The sequence below is a fragment of the Phocoena sinus genome, chromosome 16 (assembly GCF_008692025.1).
Source record: "Phocoena sinus isolate mPhoSin1 chromosome 16, mPhoSin1.pri, whole genome shotgun sequence".
NCBI classification, from domain to species: domain Eukaryota; kingdom Metazoa; phylum Chordata; class Mammalia; order Artiodactyla; family Phocoenidae; genus Phocoena; species Phocoena sinus.
The window spans coordinates 57,975,312-57,999,528 of NC_045778.1; the positions used below are offsets into that span (position 1 = coordinate 57,975,312).

Below are 24,217 nucleotides of genomic sequence, written 5' to 3' on the forward strand. Positions count from 1 at the left end.
AAAATTTTCTCTCAAGGAGTCAAACTTCTTACTCACCTACCATTTGTAGTAATACAAAGTAATTGTTTTCTTTTTCATGTATTTATATGTTTGAGGATAGCTATCATGTTGCTTATATTTCCTGTGCCCAGAGTGAATATTCCTGGTTCTGTTAGTATTTCTTTGGAAAATGCTAATAATCATTCCTGTCATTTTCATAACCCTGTATTTTGATGGAGAGTGTTAATCATTCTGATTGTCCCTCCTTATGAATGCATTCCATCTTGGCAGTGTCCTTGTTACAATGTGGCATGCATAACTAGAGGCAGTGCTGCAAAAGTGTAGAACACAGTGACGCATCTTGTTTTGAACATAATTTGGGTTATATAATTTAATTACTGCAGCCTAAAATTGAGTATATTTCTTTGGTGTAGATGATGGAAAAATCTCTAGGAACTTAGCCTGAGTGTGTTTCTTCACCTTTTCTTTGAAGTCAGAAAAGCATATGTAAGTACATTGATAAATGACATAATGTAGTGGCATATTTGAGTGGTACAGGTATTTTAAACCTAGCTCCAGTTCTTGAAGATGGTGAACATCTGCTTAGAGGTATTGTAGAGCTCCACAATGCACTAATTGAATTACTCTTTTCTGGAGTTGCTGACTGCACTAATTGAATTAGAATCAGTGTGTGTGTGTGTGTGTGTGTGCGTGCGTGCGTGTGTGTGTGTGTGTGTGTGTGTGTGTGTGTGTGTGTAACTGAGATAATTCCAACCTTAACAGGAGAGACTGGGGGAGATATGAATGATGGCGTGTACTGTGCTGCTATCTAATGGCAGCGCATGGAAGTACTGCCTGGTCTCCAGGGAAGACAGAATGTAGTCATCTGATCTAGCGTGACCTTAGTCTAACCCCATCCAGTTTAGTTCAAAAGGTCTCAGGATGTATTTTTGTAGTTCTAAATCTAAGAAGAAAGAATGTGATTAATTTACCTATTAAGAATTAAGATATATTTTATTAGGCATAAAGTTTTTTACAAAGTATTAAGTCTCAAATATTCAACTGAATTAAAAACTTCTAACTTCTAATATCAGTATAATTGGTGAAAACAAATCCAAATGTACTGAGTCAATGGGTCATGTTCTTTTTCATTTTGCCTTTCGTATGACATAAATGTAAAACAGAATTACCTTTTAAAACTTCTTAGCATAACAGAAAGTAATGATATAGGGCTTGTGTTCTTAAATAAAATTTCTTTCTGATTGTCAAAATACTGAAAGTCAGTCAGTCAATTTAAGGGTGTTATCAAATTTTACTGTACATAATTATGCTTATATAAAAATTTTAAATTATTATAGGAAATATTTTAATTATAGCAGTCTCAGAGCAAGTTTTACAAATTTCTGCTGCTCTAGTTAATTGTTTAAAATTTAACTTTATCACAAATTTGGTCAAGTTTGAAATTCTCTGAAGTGAAATAGGTAATTCTTCCTTTTCTAAAAAAAAAGAACCCATTAATCACAATTTAATGATTTTTGTAAAACATCATGAAAATATAATTCTGTACAACTTTAAAAGCAAATACACTGAGGACAACTCAGCAAGCATGAACTGTATTTTGATTCAGTATAACTCTAGGCATTCTAACTTATAAAATAACCCTTAACAAAAAAATACACATGTATAATCACTTGATTTATAGAGTGTGTATGTGGACCTGAAATACCACTTTAACAGTAGAAAAGTGCTACTGGATACCTTTCTTGTATAAGTTTCAATCTCTTATATATGGTCTTCATTATTAAAATAAAAAGTAAGTTTTAATGTTCCAATATTTCATAGGCTAATTTGGTTTTTATTGTAGGATTGAGCTACTTAGGTTTCTGAGCTATACAAATAGCATTGATTAATAGGACTAAAACAGGGACTTCCCTGGTGCTGCAGTGGTTAAGAATCCACCTGCCAATGCAGGAGACACGGGTTCAAGCCCTGGTCCGGGAAGATCCCACAAGCTGCGGAGCAACTATGCCCGTGCGCCACAACTACTGAGCCTGCACTCTACAGCCTGCGAGCCACAACTACTGAGCCCGAATGCCACAACTACCTGAAGCCTGCACACCTAGAGCCTTTGCTTTGCAACAAGAGAAGCCACTGCAATGAGAAGCCCGCGTACTGCAACAAAGAGTAGCTCCTGCTCACTGCAACTAGAGAAGGCCTGTGTGCAGCAATGAATACCCAATGCAGCCAAAAATAAAATAGATAAAATAAATTTAAAAATTTTAAATGACTAAAATATATGATACGCACTCTTTATATCTGCTTTCAAGGGCATTTTACTGATTTAGAAAATGTATTTTGATGCCATGTAGATTTAAGGCTTTACAAATAACATTGCCATTCCCAACTAGCCACAACTCAGTTTAATTCATGTATAGAGTACCTTCTGTGTGCCAGGTACTGTACAAAGTACTGGGCATAAATTAAGATTCAGACCCTGTCCTCAAGGAGATTATAGTTATTTATTAGACATTTATTAAGAACTTATGTACCAGGCACTATGTAGATAATTTGAGGGACTACTGCTGTGAATAACCATTAGTTTCATGTATTTTTCCCATTCATTGAGCTAAGGTCTGGCTTAGTAGCAGGTCTAAGGAAGCAGTATACTTATTTTCGTATCAGATATAGTTCATCTCAGCAAAAAGAGTGATCTTAAATGGTTTTCCCTTCTGCCTTTACATACCTTCTAAGGGAGCAGTGATGTTTTTGATAGCTTTACATGTAGCTTTAAAAAGAGATGGGTAACATTTATTACAGTGCCTCCTGCTGGTAAATCATAGATTTTCAACCCTGTTGTCTCCAAAATTTGTAGTGCCCACTTGTGGTTTGGTAGTTACTTCAGGGTTTCTTCTAAGGCTATGAGTGGGAAGGAGTCTACTGCATACAAGGTATAAAGTACTTCTTTAAACCGTCTATTTCTAGAACTTAAATTGTCCTGGGACCAGCTCTTGATATAAAAATTCATAGAAACCTGTTTTTCACGGAGTGTGGTAACTCCTTGCCATAGTGCTGTAGTGTTAAAATTCACATTGGCCAGGTTGTTCTGTAAATTAAACACTGACAGCTGCCCTCAGGGGAACAGCCAATGTATTTATGATGATGTGCTGATTACACAAAATACACTGCAAGCAGAAAACAGCTGCAGAGAACAAACCTCTTAAAAAGAATACAATTACAAATAGCACCCTCAGTATTTCTAGTGGTGAGTGTAGAATACAGCATGCTAATGCAGGTTTCTTACTTAGTCTGCCTGAAAACAAAAAATCTGAAGGAGATAAGTTAAATTATGGTTGGTTGCACGTGTGCCCACATTAGCAATGAACAAATTTTGTTTCTGAAGAGCACAGCTATGGGTGCACAAATATAAGGTGTGGAGTAATTTTAACCCCCCCCCCCTTTTTCTTGTTAGTAGGCTTTATTGGTGCCTTTCTCATATATAGTAGGGCATGGCCTTGAGTCGATAAGAGTTTGGACATTTGAAGGATATTACACAATTGACCAGGAGAGTATCAAAAATTGTGTTTTAAAAAATTCAGTAGGAATTCCATATGTTAGGGCTTGGATATCAACATTTTGTTTGGGACTTCCCTGGTGGCACAGTGGTTAAGAATCTGCCTGCCAACGCAGGGGACACGGGTTCGAGCCCTGGTCCGGGAAGATCCCACATGCCGTGGAGCAACTGAGCCCGTGTGTCACAACTACTGAGCCTGTGCTCTAGGGCCCGCGAGCCACAACTACTGAACCCACGTGACACAACTACTGAAGCCCACACACCTAGAGCCTGTGCGTCACAACAGGAGAAGCCACCGCAATGAGAAAACCACGCACCACAAAGAAGAGTAGCCCCCGCTCACGGCAACTAGAGAAAGCCCACGTGCAGCAACAAAAGACCCAACGCAGCCAAAAGTAAATAAATTAATTAATTAAATTTTTAAAAAAGACAAAACATTTTGTTTGCAGATACACCTCTATACATTCATTGTTATAATGGCTTTGAAGACGTTTGCCCTTGGAATTAATAAAAGGAGTCACAACTCTGTATCTGTGGTAAGGTCTCTGATTTCTTAGATTCTGTTTTTCAAGAATTTGGTGTTTTAGGACACTACAATAGCTGGGTGATTACATATTTTTAGGAGAATCAATTATCAGGTATGTCCCCTTTCATCCCTGTATGTTCGTGGTCATGTGCAGACAGGTGAGATCAGAAAAAAATTTAGTTGTCCTTGTTTGAAATTCTCTGTTACAGTTTAGGGTCTGTATTTATAAAATATTTCAACCGCTGAGCATGCTAGCTTCTGTTTAAATCAGTGGAAAATATGTTGATCTTCCAAGACATGGATTTACTCAAGCCAGTGCTAAGGTGTAGCAGGGGGATATAGTTATTGGAAACAGTTCACTTCACCTGCCTGAAACTAAGAATCAACTCTTCAGTATATGGATCACTGGTATGTAATAATCGACGATTATTGGTCTGTCTGTTGGTCTCTTTTTAAATCAGTTTGGAACCTCCTGGAGTTATTTTCTTGCTCTGCTGACATCAATCCCATGTGGCAGAGGAGTTGTGTATAACCACTTTGGTTTAATCAATAGAATAATTGATAAACCAGATAAGATTTAAACTGATTATAGCCCCAACAGAATTCCCCAGAGGCCTCAGACTCTCTTAATTTTGACATGTGTGTTTTGTACCCTGAGGATGAAGTGCAGTTTGAATTATCTGTTTTTATTTGCTTAATGATGGGGAGGGTGTTAAAGTCAAATGTTTAATTAACCCAGCCATGGGCTGCGTTGTCACTTACACACAGCTGATTGAGATATCTCATGGAGAATGGTGAATAGGAATGATAATGTGGCACTGGGATGGAAGATTGCTTTTTCAATCTATTTGCTGGGTCACTGCTTTGAATGTCTTATTGGATGAAAGGCATTCAGCCTGGAGAAAAAATTCAGCATTTAAGTACATTTTGTTCTCTTCTCCCCCTCTAACCCCCCCTGCCCAGAAGTTAACTAAAACAGATATGTTCTAGGTTTAATAAGCCATTCATGTACTAGTAAGAGACCAGGGTAGTCAGTAGCCTCAAGCTACATAATTTCCTGTGGAACAGAAAAATTGTAGTAGCCTCCAAGGTATTCTAAATGTGAGCTCTTTTGTCCCTCACATCCCTTGTCCCTTGCCATTATTGTGGAGTTGTCTTTGGTTACTTGTCTCTTGCCTCTTTCTGCAGTGTTTGCTTGATATACCCCTACCTCTAGGGCCACAGGCAGACCTTTTTCTCCTACAGAAGCATATTCTCCAGTACATTTTTGCCATTTCATGCAGCTGGCTTCTATTTGGTTGTATTTCTAATCAAATATTATAGTGAGATTGTTGAACTATTTAAAGAGATGAAAATGTGAAGCATATAGATTCTTGCTCCCTTTGCTACTGCTATTATAAAACAGTTGGTTCCATGTATATTTTGTTCAGAAGCAGTTTGCTTTCTGTATGAACTAAAATCTAGGCCAGGAAAGATTCTAATAGCCCACATATCAAAAATGCAATTCAGGCAACTGGAGTTTTAATGACTTGCTACCCACAAAACATTCCTTACTAGCTTTATAATCAATGTAAAAATCTTTGGAGGCATATGAGCAAAACTTTAAAAAATTTTTGTCATGACTTTCCTTTTTTGTAGTTCTATGCTTCTTCCTTTTATCCCCCAAAGATCTAAGCCAGGAATTTACTAATTTTTTTTCTTTGCTTTAGTCATTTGTATTCCAGAGAGCACAATAGGGAGAAGGATACAAGATTGATTTTTGTGTGTGTGTCCTCTTGAAAGCATAGTCTGGGGCATGACTACTTGTGTGTGTGTGGGGGGGTGTGGATTTACAAAGCAACAGAAGCATGTAGCTAGTTTTCAGGTGCATTTTGGACTTTTGCAGGTCAAGGCAGACCAGAGGAGTAGCTTATCTTGAGGGACGCAAGTAATAGACGAAATATAGAGCAGCTATTTCAGGAATCATGTAGGTCATTTAATTATCCATTATGATTGAGTGGCTAATGCTCTTTTGGCAATTACATGACCTCTGTTATTCTTGAAAGCTTTCCAGGCCCCCGTGGGTCGAATGACCCACCAGTCAGTGCTTGCAGACTTTATTCCACTCAAAAGGAGAGGAGATGCTGGGCGCTACTGGCATTTAGAAATGGCTGTGCTTTCTTTACCAACCACTACCCAGAATATCCTTTGTACAGCAGTCAGTGATAGGCAGCTGGTTTTGAAGTCTACCATTGTTCCTTCCTTGTATGCAGAAGCACGAGGTATATCGGTTTCCACAAGAGGGAATTGTGGCAAACAAACTTTAATACCAAAGTTGGCCATTATGGTATTCACAGGTTCTGTACTGCAAAGAACAAGTACTGTGGTATTAAAACTAATGTTTGATATCTCTCAAACCAATCATTCATTATCAAACTCTGAAGTTAGTGATTTTTTCATTCCATAACTCAACAAAATAGCATTGACAATACTAATAACAGATTTTTTTAAAGAGATCATTGATTAAATCAGCCCAATCTGAATTGGTTAATCATTATTTATTCAACTAAATAAACTTAAATAATCATGCTTATATGTGGAATCTAAAAAAAATGGTGCAGATGAACTTATTTACAAAACAGAAGTAGACTCACAGATATAGAAAGCAAATTTACGGTTACCAAAGCAGAAAGGGGGTGTGATAAATTAGGAGTTTGGGATTAACAGATACATACTACTATATATAAAATAGACAAGGATCTACTGTATAGCACAGGGAACTATAATATCTTATAATAACTTACAATGGAAAATAATCTGAAAAAGAATATGTATATAGCTATATCTGCATAACTTTACATGTGAAACTAACACAACATTGTAACTCAACTACACTTCAATAAAAAAAAATCATGCTTAAATGATTATCTAATTTTAAAAAAGCCACTCTAAAATTGAGATGCTGATCCAAGATGGACTAATTCTGCAACATTTAGATGAATGTTTCTGACCTTTTTTCTTTAATCAATAAAGGATCATTAATATTTCTAAAGAAAATTCTTTACTCCTGCTAAAGGATAGTGAAACTTTTGCTTTTTATAATTATAGTGACTTATCAAGTAATTCTGAGAAAAGAAAATAACGTGGGTTTCTTGTGATTCTTTAGATTAAGAACAGTTATGGCATGGAAAGTAATGACATCACAATCAAACTATTTATAGGGTTTGTTGGAAATGTACAAACAAAATTCTATATACTTAGCAAAATGGAAGATTACTATATTCTCTAGTGGTCCAATAATTTAAAACCACAGGCTTAAGAGAAATAATTTTGTTAGAATAATGTACAAACATATCCTTTAAGTAGAGACCATTTGCATTGTTATAGAAAAAATAATCTATTGGAGAAAAAGAAAAATCTTTTTAAATTTGTTACTTACACATCAAAGAGCATTGTTAACAACAGCCCTACAAGGTTGTTTGTCCCTGGGGTAGTAAAATTAGCTATCTTTCCAAATAAATTTATCAGACCACTCTTGGTAGAACTCAAAGTTGATCTGTTTTTCTTTTTTTAAAAATTTTGTTGTTTGGTACAAATGAAAAACTGAAGACATGACTTGATGTTTATAACCTTTGACCCTTCAGAAATGGAAGCCTTCTCACTTAAATTTTAAATCCTTTAGGCCAGTACTACCTTGGTATCTGGCTACTTAGAGACCTATGAGAATGTAGTCAGTGTGAATTATATTAGTTGTTTTCTGTTTAAAAACATATTTTCCCTCATTATATATAAATATATGTATATATATTTTTTATTTTATTTTATTATTATTTTTTTTGCGGTACGCGGGCCTCTCACCGCTGTGGCCTCTCCCGTTGCGGAGCACAGGCTCCGGACGCAGAGGCTCAGTGGCCATGACTCACGGGCCCAACCGCTCCGCAGCATGTGGGATCCTCCTGGACCGGGGCACGAACCCTCGTCCCCTGCATCGGTAGGCAGACTCTCAACCACTGTGCCACCAGGGAAGTCCTGGATATATATTTTTTTAAATTTCTGTAGTGGAGATGAGCAGAAAATGAGAAAGCAGAATTTACACTAAAAGCAAAAGTAGAGCTTAAACTCAAGTATCCTGAATAAGGAGTATAATTTGTCTAGTTGGCACTTTTAAGAGGAAAGCAAGGACCATAAAGCAAAGTGTGATGTTTGATTTCTTATTGGTAAGTTGCTATTCTTTAAGGCATACCCTTCAAGACCTGTGTTGGACTGTGTTATTCACCCTTGGAAACCAAAAATCTATATAAGTAAATGAGTGGAGATGGTATTTGTAATTTTAAAGACCTGAAAATTCATTAAGACTTCGTATAATTAGTGGAAATGTCCACAGGATAATAAGCCCACAGAAGAATAATTTCTTAATAATAATAAGGAAGAAGGAGAGTGATTAAAGAAGGGATAGTGCATAATAGAAATATACACCTAAATACAAATCTTAACCTAACCCAATCCGATTTCCACAAATTTACTTATTTACTTGAGATGGTTTTATTTTCATTCCAAATGGATAGATTTGGGGATAAGTTTATCAACTGTAAAGGAGCCCAGATTTCTTCCTCAATATTGTTGAATTGTAATAAAATGGGAGCACTAAAGCAGGGAAGATATCCAAGGTGTGATGAAAGTCATTTAGCAGAAAAAATTCAGGAACAGGAATGACAGAAATAACTATTCTGCAGAGAGAACGGATTTTGGCATACCTCCTAAGGGTTCTATAGTTCTCAACCCCATTTTGAGAAATCAAAAAGATCTACCGAAAGCAGATGTCTCTGAGTTACAAAAATAACCAGATGTCCTTATTAGTAGAAGCAAATGTTTGCCTCTTAATTCACACAGAACTATATGCATAGGATCACTGGATGAAATATTGTGTAAATATGGCAGCAAAGAAAATTGTGGCATGAAAGGGTTTGTCCTAAACATGTAAGCATAAAGGTTCTATCTTGAAAAGGGAAAAAAATTATTTTAGATTCATGTAGATTTAAAGGTAAGAGAAGTAAATTAAACTATTTATACTTCTGTTCACTGTGATAAGTGAGATTGGTTTTTTTTATTATGTATGTCTTTCTATCCCAAATCCTCCTGGTGAACCTTTATTCATTTTACTGTGCTTGTTTAGCTACTCTGTGCATTTTCATTGTATTTTAAACAGTGAAAGCATACGTATGAAACACATTTTTTTCTGAATGAATGATAGTCATCTTGGTTCTGTCAAGAAAAAACAAACAACCTGCAGTAGTATATAAATGCCCTCTTTGCAAGCCTACTGGGATTTAAAAAATATTAAGCCACATTGTTATAAATAGATGTAGTTTGGTGACTGCATTGGGTTGTTAAGCAGAATAAAAGGGGAAAAAAAAGGCAAGGTATGAAGTTTTTCTGTTTGTTTTTAAATCAGGCCTTAAGAGTCAAAAAAACCTTTAGAATTAAATTGGACTCTCACTTCTGATGTGGAGCATGTTAACATAATTACAAGCTCTTTTATATAGTACTTATAGTCATTGCTAAGTTAATGTTCAAACCTTTGATTAAGAAGTTACAAAGCTGAATGTGTTCAGACAGCTGTGTAATAGTACCTCTCCTGTTCACAAAACAGAGAACTATTTTAGTTTTTTTTCCTGTTCCGCATATTTATTGATAGAAATCTCTCCTCCTATGCTAGCTATGTTTTTAATAGTGAAATATTAAAATGCTGTATTATGATACATTCTATAACTTGAAAGTTAACAAAAGCAGCTTTGCTCCTTCATGTCCTTGCCTTGTCACTCCCTGGTGCTGTTCGACTCTTCCATCCTTATCAGAGTATCTCAGTGCTTAGTTGAGCTTGTTTATCTTAAAAGAGCAGGGGCAGGCTTTTAGGGAGTAAGCTGCATGTTCCAGTATAACAGGAACCAATGCTGTTTGACTTGAAAAACATTTCATCTCTTACATTAACAGCCCATGTCACTGTAATAGGACTACAGCCGGGCTGTTGTTCAGTTTTCTATTATTTTAGCTTTGAAAGAACTGTTAGAGCTGCTCCAAAATCTCCGTGTTTAAAATTGTATATTGGCGGTCCCCCCAGGACTCGTAAGTAAACAAGGTGATGTGTGTGGCCAGAGGGAACATATTTTGTTAGCTTTGTTTTAAATAAGAACCTTCTCTATCTAAAGATGGTTTTTGTCTGATCCCTGATAGTGTGCTGCATGACTTAGCTTTTGTAAATTGGCACATTGTTATTAATGTGTGTGCTCAGTAACTATTCATTATGAACTTTATATTTTTTCTCAAATAATGAAGCATTTAGTTTTCTCATGAAGCTTAACTTCAAATATTCTGCACAATTTCCCTAAGTACAGCAGTTTGTACAGCAGTTGTTGGAAACCGGCAAGCAAGAATCTAAGGGGAGTGTTTGTTAGACTTAAGTATTATTTAGTTTTACTTTAAAATATTCAGTTATTGGTAATTTCTATGCCAGAAATAGTTTGACGTTGGAATCAGGTAGCAGTATCTAAAGAATAGAAAATAAAGTTTGTAAAATCAGGTGGTTCTCTTCCTTTTTAAGAGTACCTCTTATTGTAATAGTGATAGAATGGCAGCTTATTGTAGTAGTGGTGGAATGGCAGCAATTTTACTCCTTCCTTTCTTCCTTCCTCTACCTATTTTTAGGAAACTAGTTTGTTTTCCTGTTCTGATGTAATACAGCATTGCTAGGCCACCCAGCACTTTCCTTGCATTTAACCTAAAATACATACATCAGCCAACACAAGCATAATTGGTTGAAAGGCAGCCATCTATCTGGGGAGTTCTAAATACTGAATGTGTCATGCACTTTGACATGACATATCTGTAATATCTGAATACAGAAAGCACTTTTTGCATTAGCTATAGGTGTTAAGGCAGTAGTGTGTTTTAAGAATGTCTGCTGTGCAAATTCTGGCTTGTGGGGTAATGACAAGTGTTTGCCTGCATAGACAATATATTTTTCCTCTTGAGGTCCCCACACACCTAGTTTCCCTCAAGCTCATCATCTCTGTCAGGTTAATCAATAGGCACCGTATGGCAGAGGGTCAGTAATCAGTGTCATCGTGCCTTTAAATCGTGTTGAAAATTTGCTTAAAGCCTGGGCCAATTAACATCGAGATGATGAATGGATGGGAAGATGGAAAGAGCCTGACGCTCAGGGGCTTTGTGAGGAGGAGATGCTCAGCTGTTGAGCAGCAGACACCAGCGAATAAAATCAGCCATTCATGTGAGCTCAGTCCACCCACTCTTAATGATAATGTCAATCTAGCAAAATATATACACATTGGAGTTGTCACAAGTTCATAAATCAAAGGAGTTTGTCAAAGGCATTCAGATTAACGAGGCAGCAGTAATAACAAGTCAAATTTGCATAGAGAATTGCTCGAATCTCAGTAAATTATGATCCTGTTTTTCATTTGATTATTTGCTAATGTCTCAAGAGGGAGAATGATTATATTAGCATGCAAAATCTACTCCAGAAGTAGAAATCTGAGGTATAGAAGACCAGCACACTATGACAATTAATCAGCTTCTGCATACTAGCATAAATGTACAAGGCCCAGAAATGAACTTCTTTTTATTATTATTTCTCCTTGCCACTGATCCAAATGGTTCAGCTTGACAGAGACTTTATATTGCTTTAACAGTGTTTTGAATTGTGCCTGCAGGCAAGACATAGTTATGCAGCTATAACCAACCTATCCATCTGCCAACCAGATTGGAATTCTCCTATCCAAGGCTTCCATTAACCCCCACTGACAGCTCCAAACAGGATTAAGAATTTGCAAGCATAAAAAATAGTTGTTCTTTGCAAATATACACAATCCCTTTGCATCTTGAGAAAGGCTGCATCTGTGTTTTGTAATTAGTGTTGGACAGTGTAGCAGAGGGAAAAACCTACTTGGCGTTTTTTGGACTTTTGTCATAAGAGAGTAAGGCAGTACTAATGGAAGTTCTGTGTTTGGTTGTCCCAGAGAGTGCTTTCCATTCTATCCGGTTCCTAGCCCTGTGCTTGAATTGGTGTTATTACTAGAAAATATCACTTCTTGAAAGGTTTAACTAGTGGATCTTGTTGAAGGTGAGCAGTATAGGGAGGCTTTGATGTGGCTGTGGTTTAATAGAATATGTCAAATGATAAAACGTGCTGGAGAAGCAATGTGCATGAAAACATGCTAGAGAATATTATCTTATGAGGACACTTGAGGCCCTCCCTAAAATAAAACTGGTACTTGAATGGGATTCTTCAGTCAGCTTCTGAACTTAAATGACCTAAGTTTTCTCCATTGTATTCTAGAAGAATTAATTAAAATTTGCTTAAACACACAACGCATGCACTACCCCCCTGCCACACACAGTGTTTTGTCATTTTCATTGAAGAGTTTGAATGATTTTTATTTATGTAGCTAAATCATCTTTTAACCTTGTAGAAGAATAATTGGTCTTGTTTGTTTGTTTTTTTTGCGGTACGCGGGCCTCTCACTGTTGTGGCCTCTCCCGTTGTGGAGCACAGGCTCCGGACACGCAGGCTCAGCAGTCATGGCTCACGGGCCCAGCCGCTCTGCAGCACGTGGGATCTTCCCGGACCGGGGCATGAACCCGTGTCCCCTGAAACGGCAGGCGGACTCTCAACCACTGCGCCACCAGGGAAGCCCTGGTCTTGTTTTTGAAAATTACAAATCATACATATTTTGAGGATATAATTCGCTCCAAATCATGTAATAAGGTAATGGGAAAAATATTAATCCAATTAGTAATTTACAGGTCAAGCCCATGTTATGATGTTTGCAACTAGCTATGGAAATTGGTCTCAAGATTTTTCTCTTCACATGGGTTGTCATTTTACATGATGATGAACAAGTAATTCAAAATCATAGTTTTAATTCACCACGATTTACCTGCTTTGCTAAAATGATACAATTTTCCTGTTACAGAGACCATTGAATTCTCCCAGTGAAGAATGTGGCATAGGTGGAAAATGTTACTTCTAGTTTTAGAGCTGGTAATTTTATTTTTAACAGATGTCTATTCAAACAGGCTCAGGCTCTGTTGTACCATCCAACCTTGAGCAAGATGTTTACTCAAAGATTATTATAAGTCATTATGAGTGGCTTGACTTTTCATCACTGTGTAAATTAGTTTAGTTTTTTATTTGATTATATAATCAACTCTTAATTATCCATGTCACCAGGAGTTGTGTGTTCGAATAGATAACTGAAAACAGTAAATAAGCCACTTACTAGGTTGTGGAGAATATTGCTCCCGCCATAAACATCTGAAAAGTTAGGAGTGCTTTGCTTATCAACAGAAGAACATTTCCTTGTTAATGAAGGGTTGGCAAACTTTATTTGTAAAGGACCAGATAATAAACATTTGAGGTTTTGTGGGCCATAGGACCTCTGTCCTGACTACTCACCTCTGCCATTGTAGTGTGAAAGCAGCCACAGACAAGGTAATGAACAAGGGTGGCTGACTTTCAATAAAACATTATTTGTAGAAACTGTATTTAGAGCAGGAGCTGGCAAACTCCTCCTGTAAATTATACTGGCATTAAAGTTTTGGGATGGGGACTTCCCTGGTGGTCCAGTGGTTAGGACTCCACGCTCTCAATGCAGGGGGCACAGGTTTGATCCCTGGTCAGGGAACCAGGATCCCACGTGCCACGTGGCATGGCCAAATAAATAAATAAATGAATAAGTAAAGTAGTGGGATGATAGGACTGTAGTTGGGCTATCACTTTGAAGTTTCTCTGCTATGAAAACCTTTTTTTTTTTAATTTATTTATTTTTGGCTGCTTTGGTTCTTCGTTGCGGTGTGTGGGCTTCTCATTGCGGTGACTTCTCTTGTTGCAGAGCATGGGTTCTAGGCACATGGGCTTCAGTAGTTGTGGCACGTGGGCTCAGTAGTTGTGGCTCGCGGGCTCTAGAGCACAGGCTCAGTAGTTATGGCACACGGGCTTAGTTGCTCTGCAGCATGTGGGATCTTCCTGGACCAGGGCTCGAACCCTTGTCCCCTGCATTGGCAGGCAGATTCTTTTTTGTGTGTGTGTGCGGTACGCAGGCCTCTCACTGTTGTGGCCTCTCCCGTTGTGGAGCACAGGCTCCGGATGTGCAGGCTCAGCGGCCGTGGCTCACGGGCCCAGCTGCTCCACGGCATGTGGGATCTTCCCGGACCGGGGCACGAACCCGTGTCCCCTGCATCGGCAGGCAGACTCTCAACCACTGCGCCACCAGGGAAGCCTCATGAAAACCATTTTTAAAGCTAGCTGGATGGTGTAGGTGTAAGGTTCCAATTATTTATTAAGCCCTTATTATCTGTATATTATGTAATGTGTTGGGAGGTAGAGGGAGCCACAAAGACTGCCCAATAAGCTTACAGTCTTATTGGGTAGTTGAGAGTAACATGCAAAACATTCATCTATTTAAGTGCCAAATTCTGTGGACCAAATAAAAATGTTAGGGCATTTCCAGTAAAATAAGGTGGAGTAGTTGTATGGTTTCTTAGAGAAGACAGTTGAAACATTTTAAGAATGGGTAGGACTCAAATCGATTAAATAATTGGTTTATAATTCTAGACTAGCATTAAGGACCCTTCTAGCATGGAAATTTCAAGACCAACTCACATGTTCATAAGACTGTGAAGAGACTTGCTTAACTAGGGCAGAAAAATGTACATTGAGGGAAGTAACTTGATATAATGTAGCAGAAATTCTGGAAGGTCTTGAAAACCAGGCCTAGAACTTCATATTTAATTTCATAGAAACAAAGAGCCACTAAAAATTTTTGAGGAAAAAAGACCACCACGGCAGTAGTGGTGATTAAGAAAGATTAATCTGGGCTTCCCTGGTGGCACAGTGGTTAAGAATCTGCCTGCCAGTGCAGGGGACACGGGTTCGAGCCCTGGTCCGGGAAGATCCCACGTGCAGCGGAGCAACTAAGCCCGTGTGCCACAACTACCGAGCCTGTGCTCTGGAGCCCGTGAGCCACAACTACTGAGCCCACATGCCACAACTACTGAAGCCTGTGCACCTAGAGCCTGTGTTCCGCAACAAGAGAAACCACTGCAATGAGAAGCCACTCGCCGTAACTAGAGACAGACTGCAGCAACGAAGACCCAACTCAGCCAAAAATAAATAAATTCATTAATTTTAAAAAATTGACTCTGAGGATTTAGGTCTGGGATAGAAAGAAAAATTGAGAAGAAGAGAGCTAGCCTAGAATGGGTGAGAATGGTAAAGAGTGCTTTAAATTTGGATATGTTGGACTTCCCTGGTGGTCAGTGGTCCAGGGGGTGCAGGTTTGATCCCTGGTCTGGGAAGTTCTGCATGCCATGCGGTGCGGCCAAAAAAAAAAAAAAAACCCACAACAACAAAAAATAAATTTGGATATGTTGATTTTGAGACAGTTTAAGTTTTTTTTTAAAAATGTGATTCCTTTTTTTTTTTATTCACCCCCATGTTACTTCCGGAAACATTTTAGCCAAAATACATCCCTGAGATCTAATGCATGGGCTTTAGCAGTATTTCACTTTGACTTTTTCCTACCCAAATTTCTGTTACCATATCTGCATGTCTGCAGATGTTATAACTCTAATGCTTCCAGTTTGAAGTTAAATTCAAAGTTGTCAATGAGGCTTTTATTCTGCCCTTTAAAGTTCTAACCTAGTGAATGCTGAGTTAAGAGATAAACATTCAAGTTAATATAAAAGGTAACAAGTTATATAGTATCTTTTACAGAAATATTTTCATGTAATGCTAATATTTATACACTATTGTTAACTGCAGGACTTACAGACACATTCTGCAAATGATTTACTATAATGAAATGTTCCATCTGAGTGTTGTGAATGAGTTGTTCTGAGCAGTCAGGTTTTTCTAGTTGGCTCAGGGTTAAGAGGTAGAATATAACTTTTATTTTTATTGAAGGAATTTTTTCCCTCAATTTATTTTTCATTTATCTAACTTCTGTTTTTCCATTTCTTAACATATTTTCTTCTAGGTTTCATCTGTTTGGTTAATTTTTATTTTGACAGATTTACAGAAAAGTTGAAAGAATAGTACAAAAATCCCCTTATACTTTTTTTTTTGCAAAAATATTTATTTATTTGGCTGCATCGGGTCTTAGTTGTGGCATGTGGGCTCTTTGTTGACGCGTGCGGGCTTCTCTCTAGTTGTGGCATATGGGCTCAGTAGTTGTAGCACACAGGCTCTCTAGTTGTGGCGTGAGGGCTCTGGAGCGCATGGGCTTAGTTGCCCTGCAGCATGTGGGATCTTAGTTCCTTGACCAGGGATTGAACCCATGTCCCCTGCATTGGAAGGCAGATTCTTAACCACTGGACCACCAGGGAATCCCTTTATACTCTTCACACAGATTCTCCATATGTTAACATGTTACCGTGTTTGCTTTATCTCTATCATACACACATATATATACTAACATCCATTTACTTATATTTTCTGAGTTCTTTGAAAGTTAGTTACGGACATATGTCCTTTTACCTCTAAATGTTTCTGTTGTATGTTTTCTGAAACCAAGGACAGTTCTTTTAAGTAACCACAGTACAAATGATACAAATGAACTTATTTACAAAACAGAAATAGACTCACAGACATAGAAAAGAAACTTATGGTTACCAAAGCAGAAAGGTGTGGGGGGGTGCTGGGGGGGATAACTTTGGAATTTGGGATTAACACTACTACTTTATATAAAATAGATAAACAATAAGGACCTACTGTATAGCACAGGGAATTATATTGAATATCTTGTAATAACCTATAATGGAAAAGAATCTGAAAAAAGAGTAGATATAAATGTATCACTGAATCACTTTGCTGTACACCTGAAACATTGTAAATCAACTGCTTCAATTAAAAAAAAATGACAGTACAAATTGTCAAAATCAGGAAGTTGAATGTCTAAACAAACTTTGGTACATCCATACAGTGATACTACTTGCCAATGAAAAGGAAAGAACTGCTGATATATGCAAGAACACAATGAACAAATGAATCTCACAAATGAATGTATTATGTTAGGTGAAAAAAGACTCAAAAAATTACATACTATATGATTCATTTTATGACATTTTAGAAAAGACAAAATTATTGAGACAAAAAATAAATCAGTGATCACTGGGGAAAGGGGGTTTGGGAGGTGATGGGACTGCTTTACATCTTGATTGTGGTGGTTAACACAGCTTTATGCTTTTGTCAAAACTCAGAACTATACAACAAAAAATAATAAATTTTTCCATATGTAAATTTTAAAAGCGGGGAAACAATCAGGAAATTAACATTGATACAATGTTATTAGTTCATCCATAGACTTGTTTCATATTTTTCCAATAATGTCCTTTATACAAACCTTATGTCATAATACCCACTCAGTAATATCCACTTAATAATTACCCATCAAAAACAGTTAAAGGGTGGGGAGGAGAAAAATTGTGGATATAGGCTAGATAGTTATTACTCATCCTGTTAGGCTCAGCTCACTTATTTTTCACTGTATAATTCAGTGCAGAGGAGTTTACCATCAATTTTGTTTCAGCCCCTCCCCCCCAATAACCTCAGATCACAAACTGCATTCAGTTACATCTCTTTAGTTTTCTTTAATCTGAAAGCAGTTCCTTATGACCTTGACATTTTTTTAAGTACAGACTAGTAATTTTATAGGATGTCCCTCAATTTGGGCTAGTCTGTTGTTTTCTCATGATCAGATTGAGGTTATGTGTTTTGAGCAGGATGACCTCAGAAGTAATAATATCAATAATATCAATGACCTCAGTATATCATATCAAGAGACATATAAGGTTAAGGTGGTATCTACCAGATCTCTCCACTGTGAGGCTACTGTTTTTTTCTTTTGTAATTATTAAGTATATTATGGAGAAATATTTTGAGATTATGTAACTCTCCTGTTATTTGTCACCCACTAATTTGTGTGGTAAGTCTTACTTGCATCTTTTAGTTACCCTTAAATAGAACTTACTGGACATAATGTAGCTTGATGACCCAGGACATTTGTGAACATTGCTTATTGGGATGCATCATAGTTAAAAGATACAAGGAATAACTGTGCTACTGAGCTCTCCTGGGTGATGTTGGAGAGCACAGGCTTTGAGAGCCAGTTGAGGTGACTGTTAGTTATACACAGCTATTTCATCATTCCTGGCCACCCTCGACTGTAGAGCTATTACTTTCTTATCACTGGCTTTCTGGCTCTCCTCTTCACTATTAGTAGCGTACCTTACTCCTTGCTCCTGATATCATGACTGTTTAATGTCCCTGCTCCTATTTTATGCAAGAGGGTTGAATTTTTTGTATTGATTTGTTTCTCATGGTGGATGGTCCAGTAAAAGTAAAAAATGAGTAGAAAGAAGTTGGGAAAAAAGAGTAAAAAATGCTGGGTTAATCTATCAAAAAAGAACTAGTTATAACAATGTTTTTCTCTTTTTCCTTTTTGTTAATGTTGAGTTACTTTAAAAAAAAAACACAACACAATATATAATATATATATCCTTTGCCCTGATGGGGTGGAGAAGGGAAAGGAGCTCCTCTACAGCTCTATGTTCTGCTCTCAGGTAGTAATTATCCTTTAGCTCCCTTCATCTTTTAATACCTTAGACATTCTTATAATACCCACTCAATAGTTTACTATCTAAATCAGATAAAATAGAGGGTCAGAAGGAAAAAAATTATTGATGTGGGCTAGATAGCCACTACTCATCCTCTTAGGTTCAGATCACTGTTTTTCACTATGTAATTTAGTATAGAGAGTTTGCCGTCAATTTTGTTCCATCCAAAGCACCTGTAGAGTAAAAATGTGATTTATAATGTCTTCAGTATAAAAAACTTCCACCAAAGAGTAATTAGGCTTCCAACTTTATTATAATGGCATTTTAAAAAAACAATTAATTTTGAAATATAGGACCTTACATTTAATTAAACAGGTTTAGGTGATCTGAAATGGTATTTTATTTAAAGGAGGGTGTAGAACTTTATGGTCTGGGAAATAGTTACTTGCAAATTATACGTTTAAAATTGAATACTGGCTTAATTGGTTACAGTTAAAATTGAATATTGGCTTAAGTTTTTATTATATAAGACATTTAATTTTAGCATTTAAAACATTTGATCTGTACTTTTTTTTTTTAAGAAAAGTTAAATATACAATTGATTTTATGGGTTTAATGTTGACCTTTCCCTTCCTTTGATTCTCTTATAATGGTGTATATTGCTAGTTTCCTTATCTGGAATGCTTTATTTTATTTTACTTTAGTTTATTTTTATTTTTAAATTTTTTTGGCCACACCACATGGCTTCCTAATTCCCCTACCGGGGATGGAACCTGGGCCCTCAGCAGTGAAAGCATGACTGACGTCCCAACCACTGGACCGCCAGGGAATTCCCTGGGATGCTTTATAGTCATTAACTCAACCATATCTCTCCTTCATTTTTTTGTAGATAGTCTACGTTCCTTTTTCCCCCAAAACAGAGAGAAAAAGCAGAATTCTAAAGTTATTGAGCCTCTATCCCTTGCTTGTAACATAGCATTTTTTCTTCTTCTTTGTCCCTAAAATTGACCTTTAAAGTGCTCATTACAAATGTAAAATTATCAAGTTAAACCTCATAAAAAATTTCTGCCCAAAAGGACCTTAATGTACTGGCCTGTCAAGGTGACACACAAGGCACACAGATGTTAGCCACAGAGGGCCTTTTGATACTATATGTATGCTATTTATCCTCTAATATCTTTCAAAATATAATATTTGATACAAAGCAAAAAATTCATAATATCTAAATTTAAAACACTGTTATGATCCTATATTCTAATAATGATTTCCTACTTGGATGAAGTTTTTCAGATAAACTCATATGTTGGATATAATTTCTGGATCTAAAAGTAACTCCTCAGTTAGAATGTGATGAATATATGTAATGTAATGAGTAAATCAGCTGCAAATTCTAAAATGTTAACATTACACATGTAATTGTGGAAAATAGAGCCCAAATAATGTGTACTTGGATTTTCTGTATTTTATCTTGCAGAGAGTGATTTACATGTGTTACCAGATTTTTTAAAATTATTTTTTAATGTGATAAAATACACATAACATAAAATTTATCACCTTTAACATTTTAAAGTGTACAGTTCAGTGGTATTAAATACATTCATAATGTTGTGCAACCATCACCCCCATCCATCTCCATAACTCTTTTCATCTCGTAAAACTGCAACACTCTACCCATTAAACAATCACTCCCCATTCCTCCCTTTTCCCAGCCCCTGGTAACCAACAATACTTTGTTTCTATGATTTTGACCACTCTAAGTGTCTTATATAAGTGGAATCATACTGCATTTATCTTTTTGTGACTGGCTTATTTCACTTAGCATAATGTCTTCAAGGTTCATCCATGTCGTGGTTTGTGTCAGAATATCCTTCCTTTTTAAGGCTGAAGATTATTCCATTGTATGTATATACCACATTTTGCCTATCCATTCATCCCTCAGTGTACACTTGGGTTGCTTACACGTTTTCGCTGTTTTGGATAATGCTGCTATGAACACAGACATAAAAATATCTCTTTGAGGGCTTCCCTGGTGGCACAGAGGTTGAGAGTCCGCCTGCCGATGCAGGGGACGCGGGTTTGTGCCCCGGTCCGGGAAGATCCCACATGCCGCGGAGTGGCTAGGTCTGTGAGCCATGGCCGCTGATCCTGCGCGTTTGGAGCCTGTGCTCCGCAACGAGAGAGGCCACAACAGTGAGAGGCCCGCGTATCGCAAAAAAAAAAAAAAAAAATCTCTTTGAAACTCTGCTTTCAGTTTTTTTGAGTATGTACCCAGAATTGGAATTATTGGATCATATAGTAATTCCTTTTTTTAAGTCTTTGAGGAACCATACTGTTTCCCATAGCTGATGTACCATTTTACATTCCCGCCAAAGGTGCACAAGGGTTACAATTTCTTAGCATCCTCATCAATGCCTGTTATTTTCTGTTTTTTGTTTTTGATAGTAGCCTACCTAATGAATGTGAAGTACCTTGTAGTTCTGCTGTTCATTTCTGAAATGATTAGTGATGTTGACCATCCTTTCATGTGCTTGGTGGTCATTTGTATATCTTCTTGGATAAATGTCTATTCAAGTCCTTTGCCCATTTTTTAATCAGGTTCTGTTTTTTTGTTGCTGAGTTTTTACAACTTCTCTCTATATTCTGGATGTTAATCGTTTATCAGTAAATGATTTGCAAAATTTTTTCCCATTTTGTGGGTTGGCTTTTACTCTGTTGATATTTAGAACTCTGAACTCGCTTGCAGTTGAATTGTTTATTTCCCTCTTTTTAAGTATTTAAAAATCTCACTGATGTTTTAGGGCCTTCTAGCTGCTGTTTGAAGTGATAATGGCAAGAGTGGACTCTAATCTTAAACTACTGATAAATTTTATTGCTTTGAGCTAACTAAGCACTATGCTCTTTTTAATAAAGAAAAGAAAATCAAATCAGAGAAAAGAGGAAGAGAAATAACTAATTGTTTTTAGGATCCAGACACGAGAACTTGGACCAAACATTTAGTATGGTTTAAAACTAATTATTTAAAAGAGAAGGCAATAATCCTGGTTTAAGTTGTTATCAGCTAAGTATAGACTGGAGCTTTCTTGTGTCCAGTGCCAAAGAACAATAAACTAGACTTATAATGAATATGATCTGCTAGGCAGTGCTTAAATATAGATGAAATACTTTTCCACCTAGATCCCTACATATATTTATTTATATACATGGGCATATGTTTTCCTTTACATAAGTGTATGTCTGTATGTATATAAATCTTCAAATGAACAAATGCATAAATATACACAGTATTCTAGCTTACAGAATTAAAAATGTAATTCAGTTTACTCCCACAGAATAAGATTGAAGATAATGAGAACTGAATTAAAGCTTACTTTCTTTCACAGAATTCCTCAGAGAGAGAAGACTGTAATAATGGCGAACCCCCTAGGAAGATAATACCAGAGAAGAATTCACTTAGACAGGTATGAAATTCAGTCTTACTTAAAAAGCTACCAACAACAAAATAAAAGATAGGAAATCCTCAATTTGCCATTCGTTAAGTACTGGAGCTTAAATTAAGAGTACTCTGAAGTTGGTCTGGCTCTAGCCATCAATTTCAGTCAGTTACATTGTTTTCCCAATCATCTAAAAAATATCCTAGGTATACAAGTACAGGGCAGTCAATTGTTTATGTGTAGTGAAAACAAAATCAAAGAAAAAGTTTCTTGTTTAGCAAAAATAACCTGAAGTGCATCTTAAGTGCAGGTAGTAGAATAGTTCTCTTTAAACCTTACTTTTCTATTAAGATTTTTCATACATTAAAAAAAATAATAAAAGGGATCTACCTATGATGAAGTTAGCTCCTCTTAGTCTAACCAATATTTGTTTGCTTTTTCTAGAAGTAAAGGCCGTTATTAATGACAACTTTAAAATAATTTTTACTCACCACGGTGCCCCCACTCCTCAAACTTTTTCTTTGAAAGTTCAATTCCATGGTGCTCTGTTTTTAAAAATTAAAATGTTCAAAAACATTTGGTCAAAATATTGACTTTTCTCACTGCCTGTAGCAACCTCTAACATCTTCCATCCCTCACTGGCAACAAAAACAAGTTCTTACAGTATTGCCAGCAGTAGTAAAAATAATTTTATTTTACTTGCATTTATGGCATTATTCTAAGAAAAAGGAGAATAGATTAAATATTTGCTGAGCACCTACCATGAACCTGATACTTATTTTACTTCACTCTCACAATAACCCAGTAAAGTTGCTAGATATGATTTCCATTTTATAGATGAAGAAAATGGAGGCTGAGAGAGATTCGATGACTTGTTTATTTAGCAAGTCAGTGATTTGAAACCCAGATCTCAGTGTTGCCAAAGCATTTCTACTTCTGCCTTCTAACTCTATAGGTTGTAGACAGTGTTAATTTAGGGGAAAAGTAGTTGAAATTGTGACACTCATTTTTTATTTACTTTTTTATTTACTATATGTTAAAACATTTTTGGATGGGCAAAATTTCTTTTATAAAAATTGTGTGGTAAGTAGAATTGAATCAGTTCAGGAAGCTTTGTTAAATAGCTAAAAGATCAGGGATTGATATTGTTCAGTTAGAGCTTTAACTATTTGGAGATAAACACCTGTCTATAAATCTAAATATATAGGACAAAATTGAATTAAGATAAATTTGGAGGTGGAAACACTCTGCCCCACTATACAGAAACAACTGTCAGAAAACAATGACATGACAAAAAGTTTTGGCAACTTTATTTAAGCTAACAAACGAATTTTCACTCTGCAAAGTTATAAATTAATTTTAATAGGCTGATCCAGATGGTCCATTTGGAAAATGGATAGGCTGATCTGTTGAAAATTAAACTAAATTTATCTCTCTCATACTTCAAACCGAGGCAAGAGAGAGAATCGTGCCTATTAAGTCCAGCACATACAGATGGACCAGCAGGTCACACATGGGACTAATCTGATTCATTTAAAAAATAAATGCATACATTATTGAATCATTTTATACTTGCAAGATCTGTTGTGTGCAGTATTTGAAATAATGTTTTTTTTCATTGCTTTTTTAGCAGGTTCTCTTTACCCCCTCTGCTTTAATATAACAACCGTTTTGGGGTTTGTTTTGTTTGTCCTCCTAGTGCTCCAAACTGATTTTTCTAATATCTGTCATTCAGTGTTGAGATCCAAGCTCTGGAGATTAATTAGGTCATGAGGCTTTTCCCCCTCCTTTCTTTGTAAAGGGTTTTATCTCCATTCTCTTTGTGAAGAGCATGAACTCAATGTTCTTGGAAAGAGAAATGGCCTTTAGAAATGGGGAAGTAGGAGATCCTCCTGGGGCACTCGGAGTCTTTTAGCTTCTGGGTGTTTTAACAGCCCCATGAATGCAGATTTGTAAATTTATTGCAGTGCCATCTGTTTTTTTGCTCGAACCAGATTACTGTTGGCTTGTGTCTGTCTATTGTGGTGGTCACTCCCTAGGAGCTTGCCCTCTCAGTCTTAGGGATGAGTGATGAATAGCAGGGGTCAATAGAAGCGGGTC

At 36.6% G+C, this 24,217-nt stretch overlaps 1 protein-coding gene across 13 annotated transcripts in view; it reads left to right on the forward strand.

Moving 5' to 3' along the window:
* BTRC (beta-transducin repeat containing E3 ubiquitin protein ligase) overlaps positions 1-24,217 on the forward strand; it is a 184,449-nt gene that overhangs the window by 73,343 nt on the left and 86,889 nt on the right. For 10 of the 13 annotated variants that reach the window (XR_004346243.1, XR_004346242.1, XR_004346244.1 and 7 more), the window contains one exon: positions 22,067-22,144. The exons of the other annotated variants lie outside the window; for them this stretch is intronic. Coding sequence is in view for 1 of the 10 variants with exons in the window: in XM_032608676.1 (XP_032464567.1) it covers positions 22,067-22,144 (78 nt within the window). In the remaining 9 variants the exon portion in view is untranslated. The remainder of the gene's footprint in view (positions 1-22,066; positions 22,145-24,217) is intronic. 13 annotated transcript variants of the gene reach the window in all.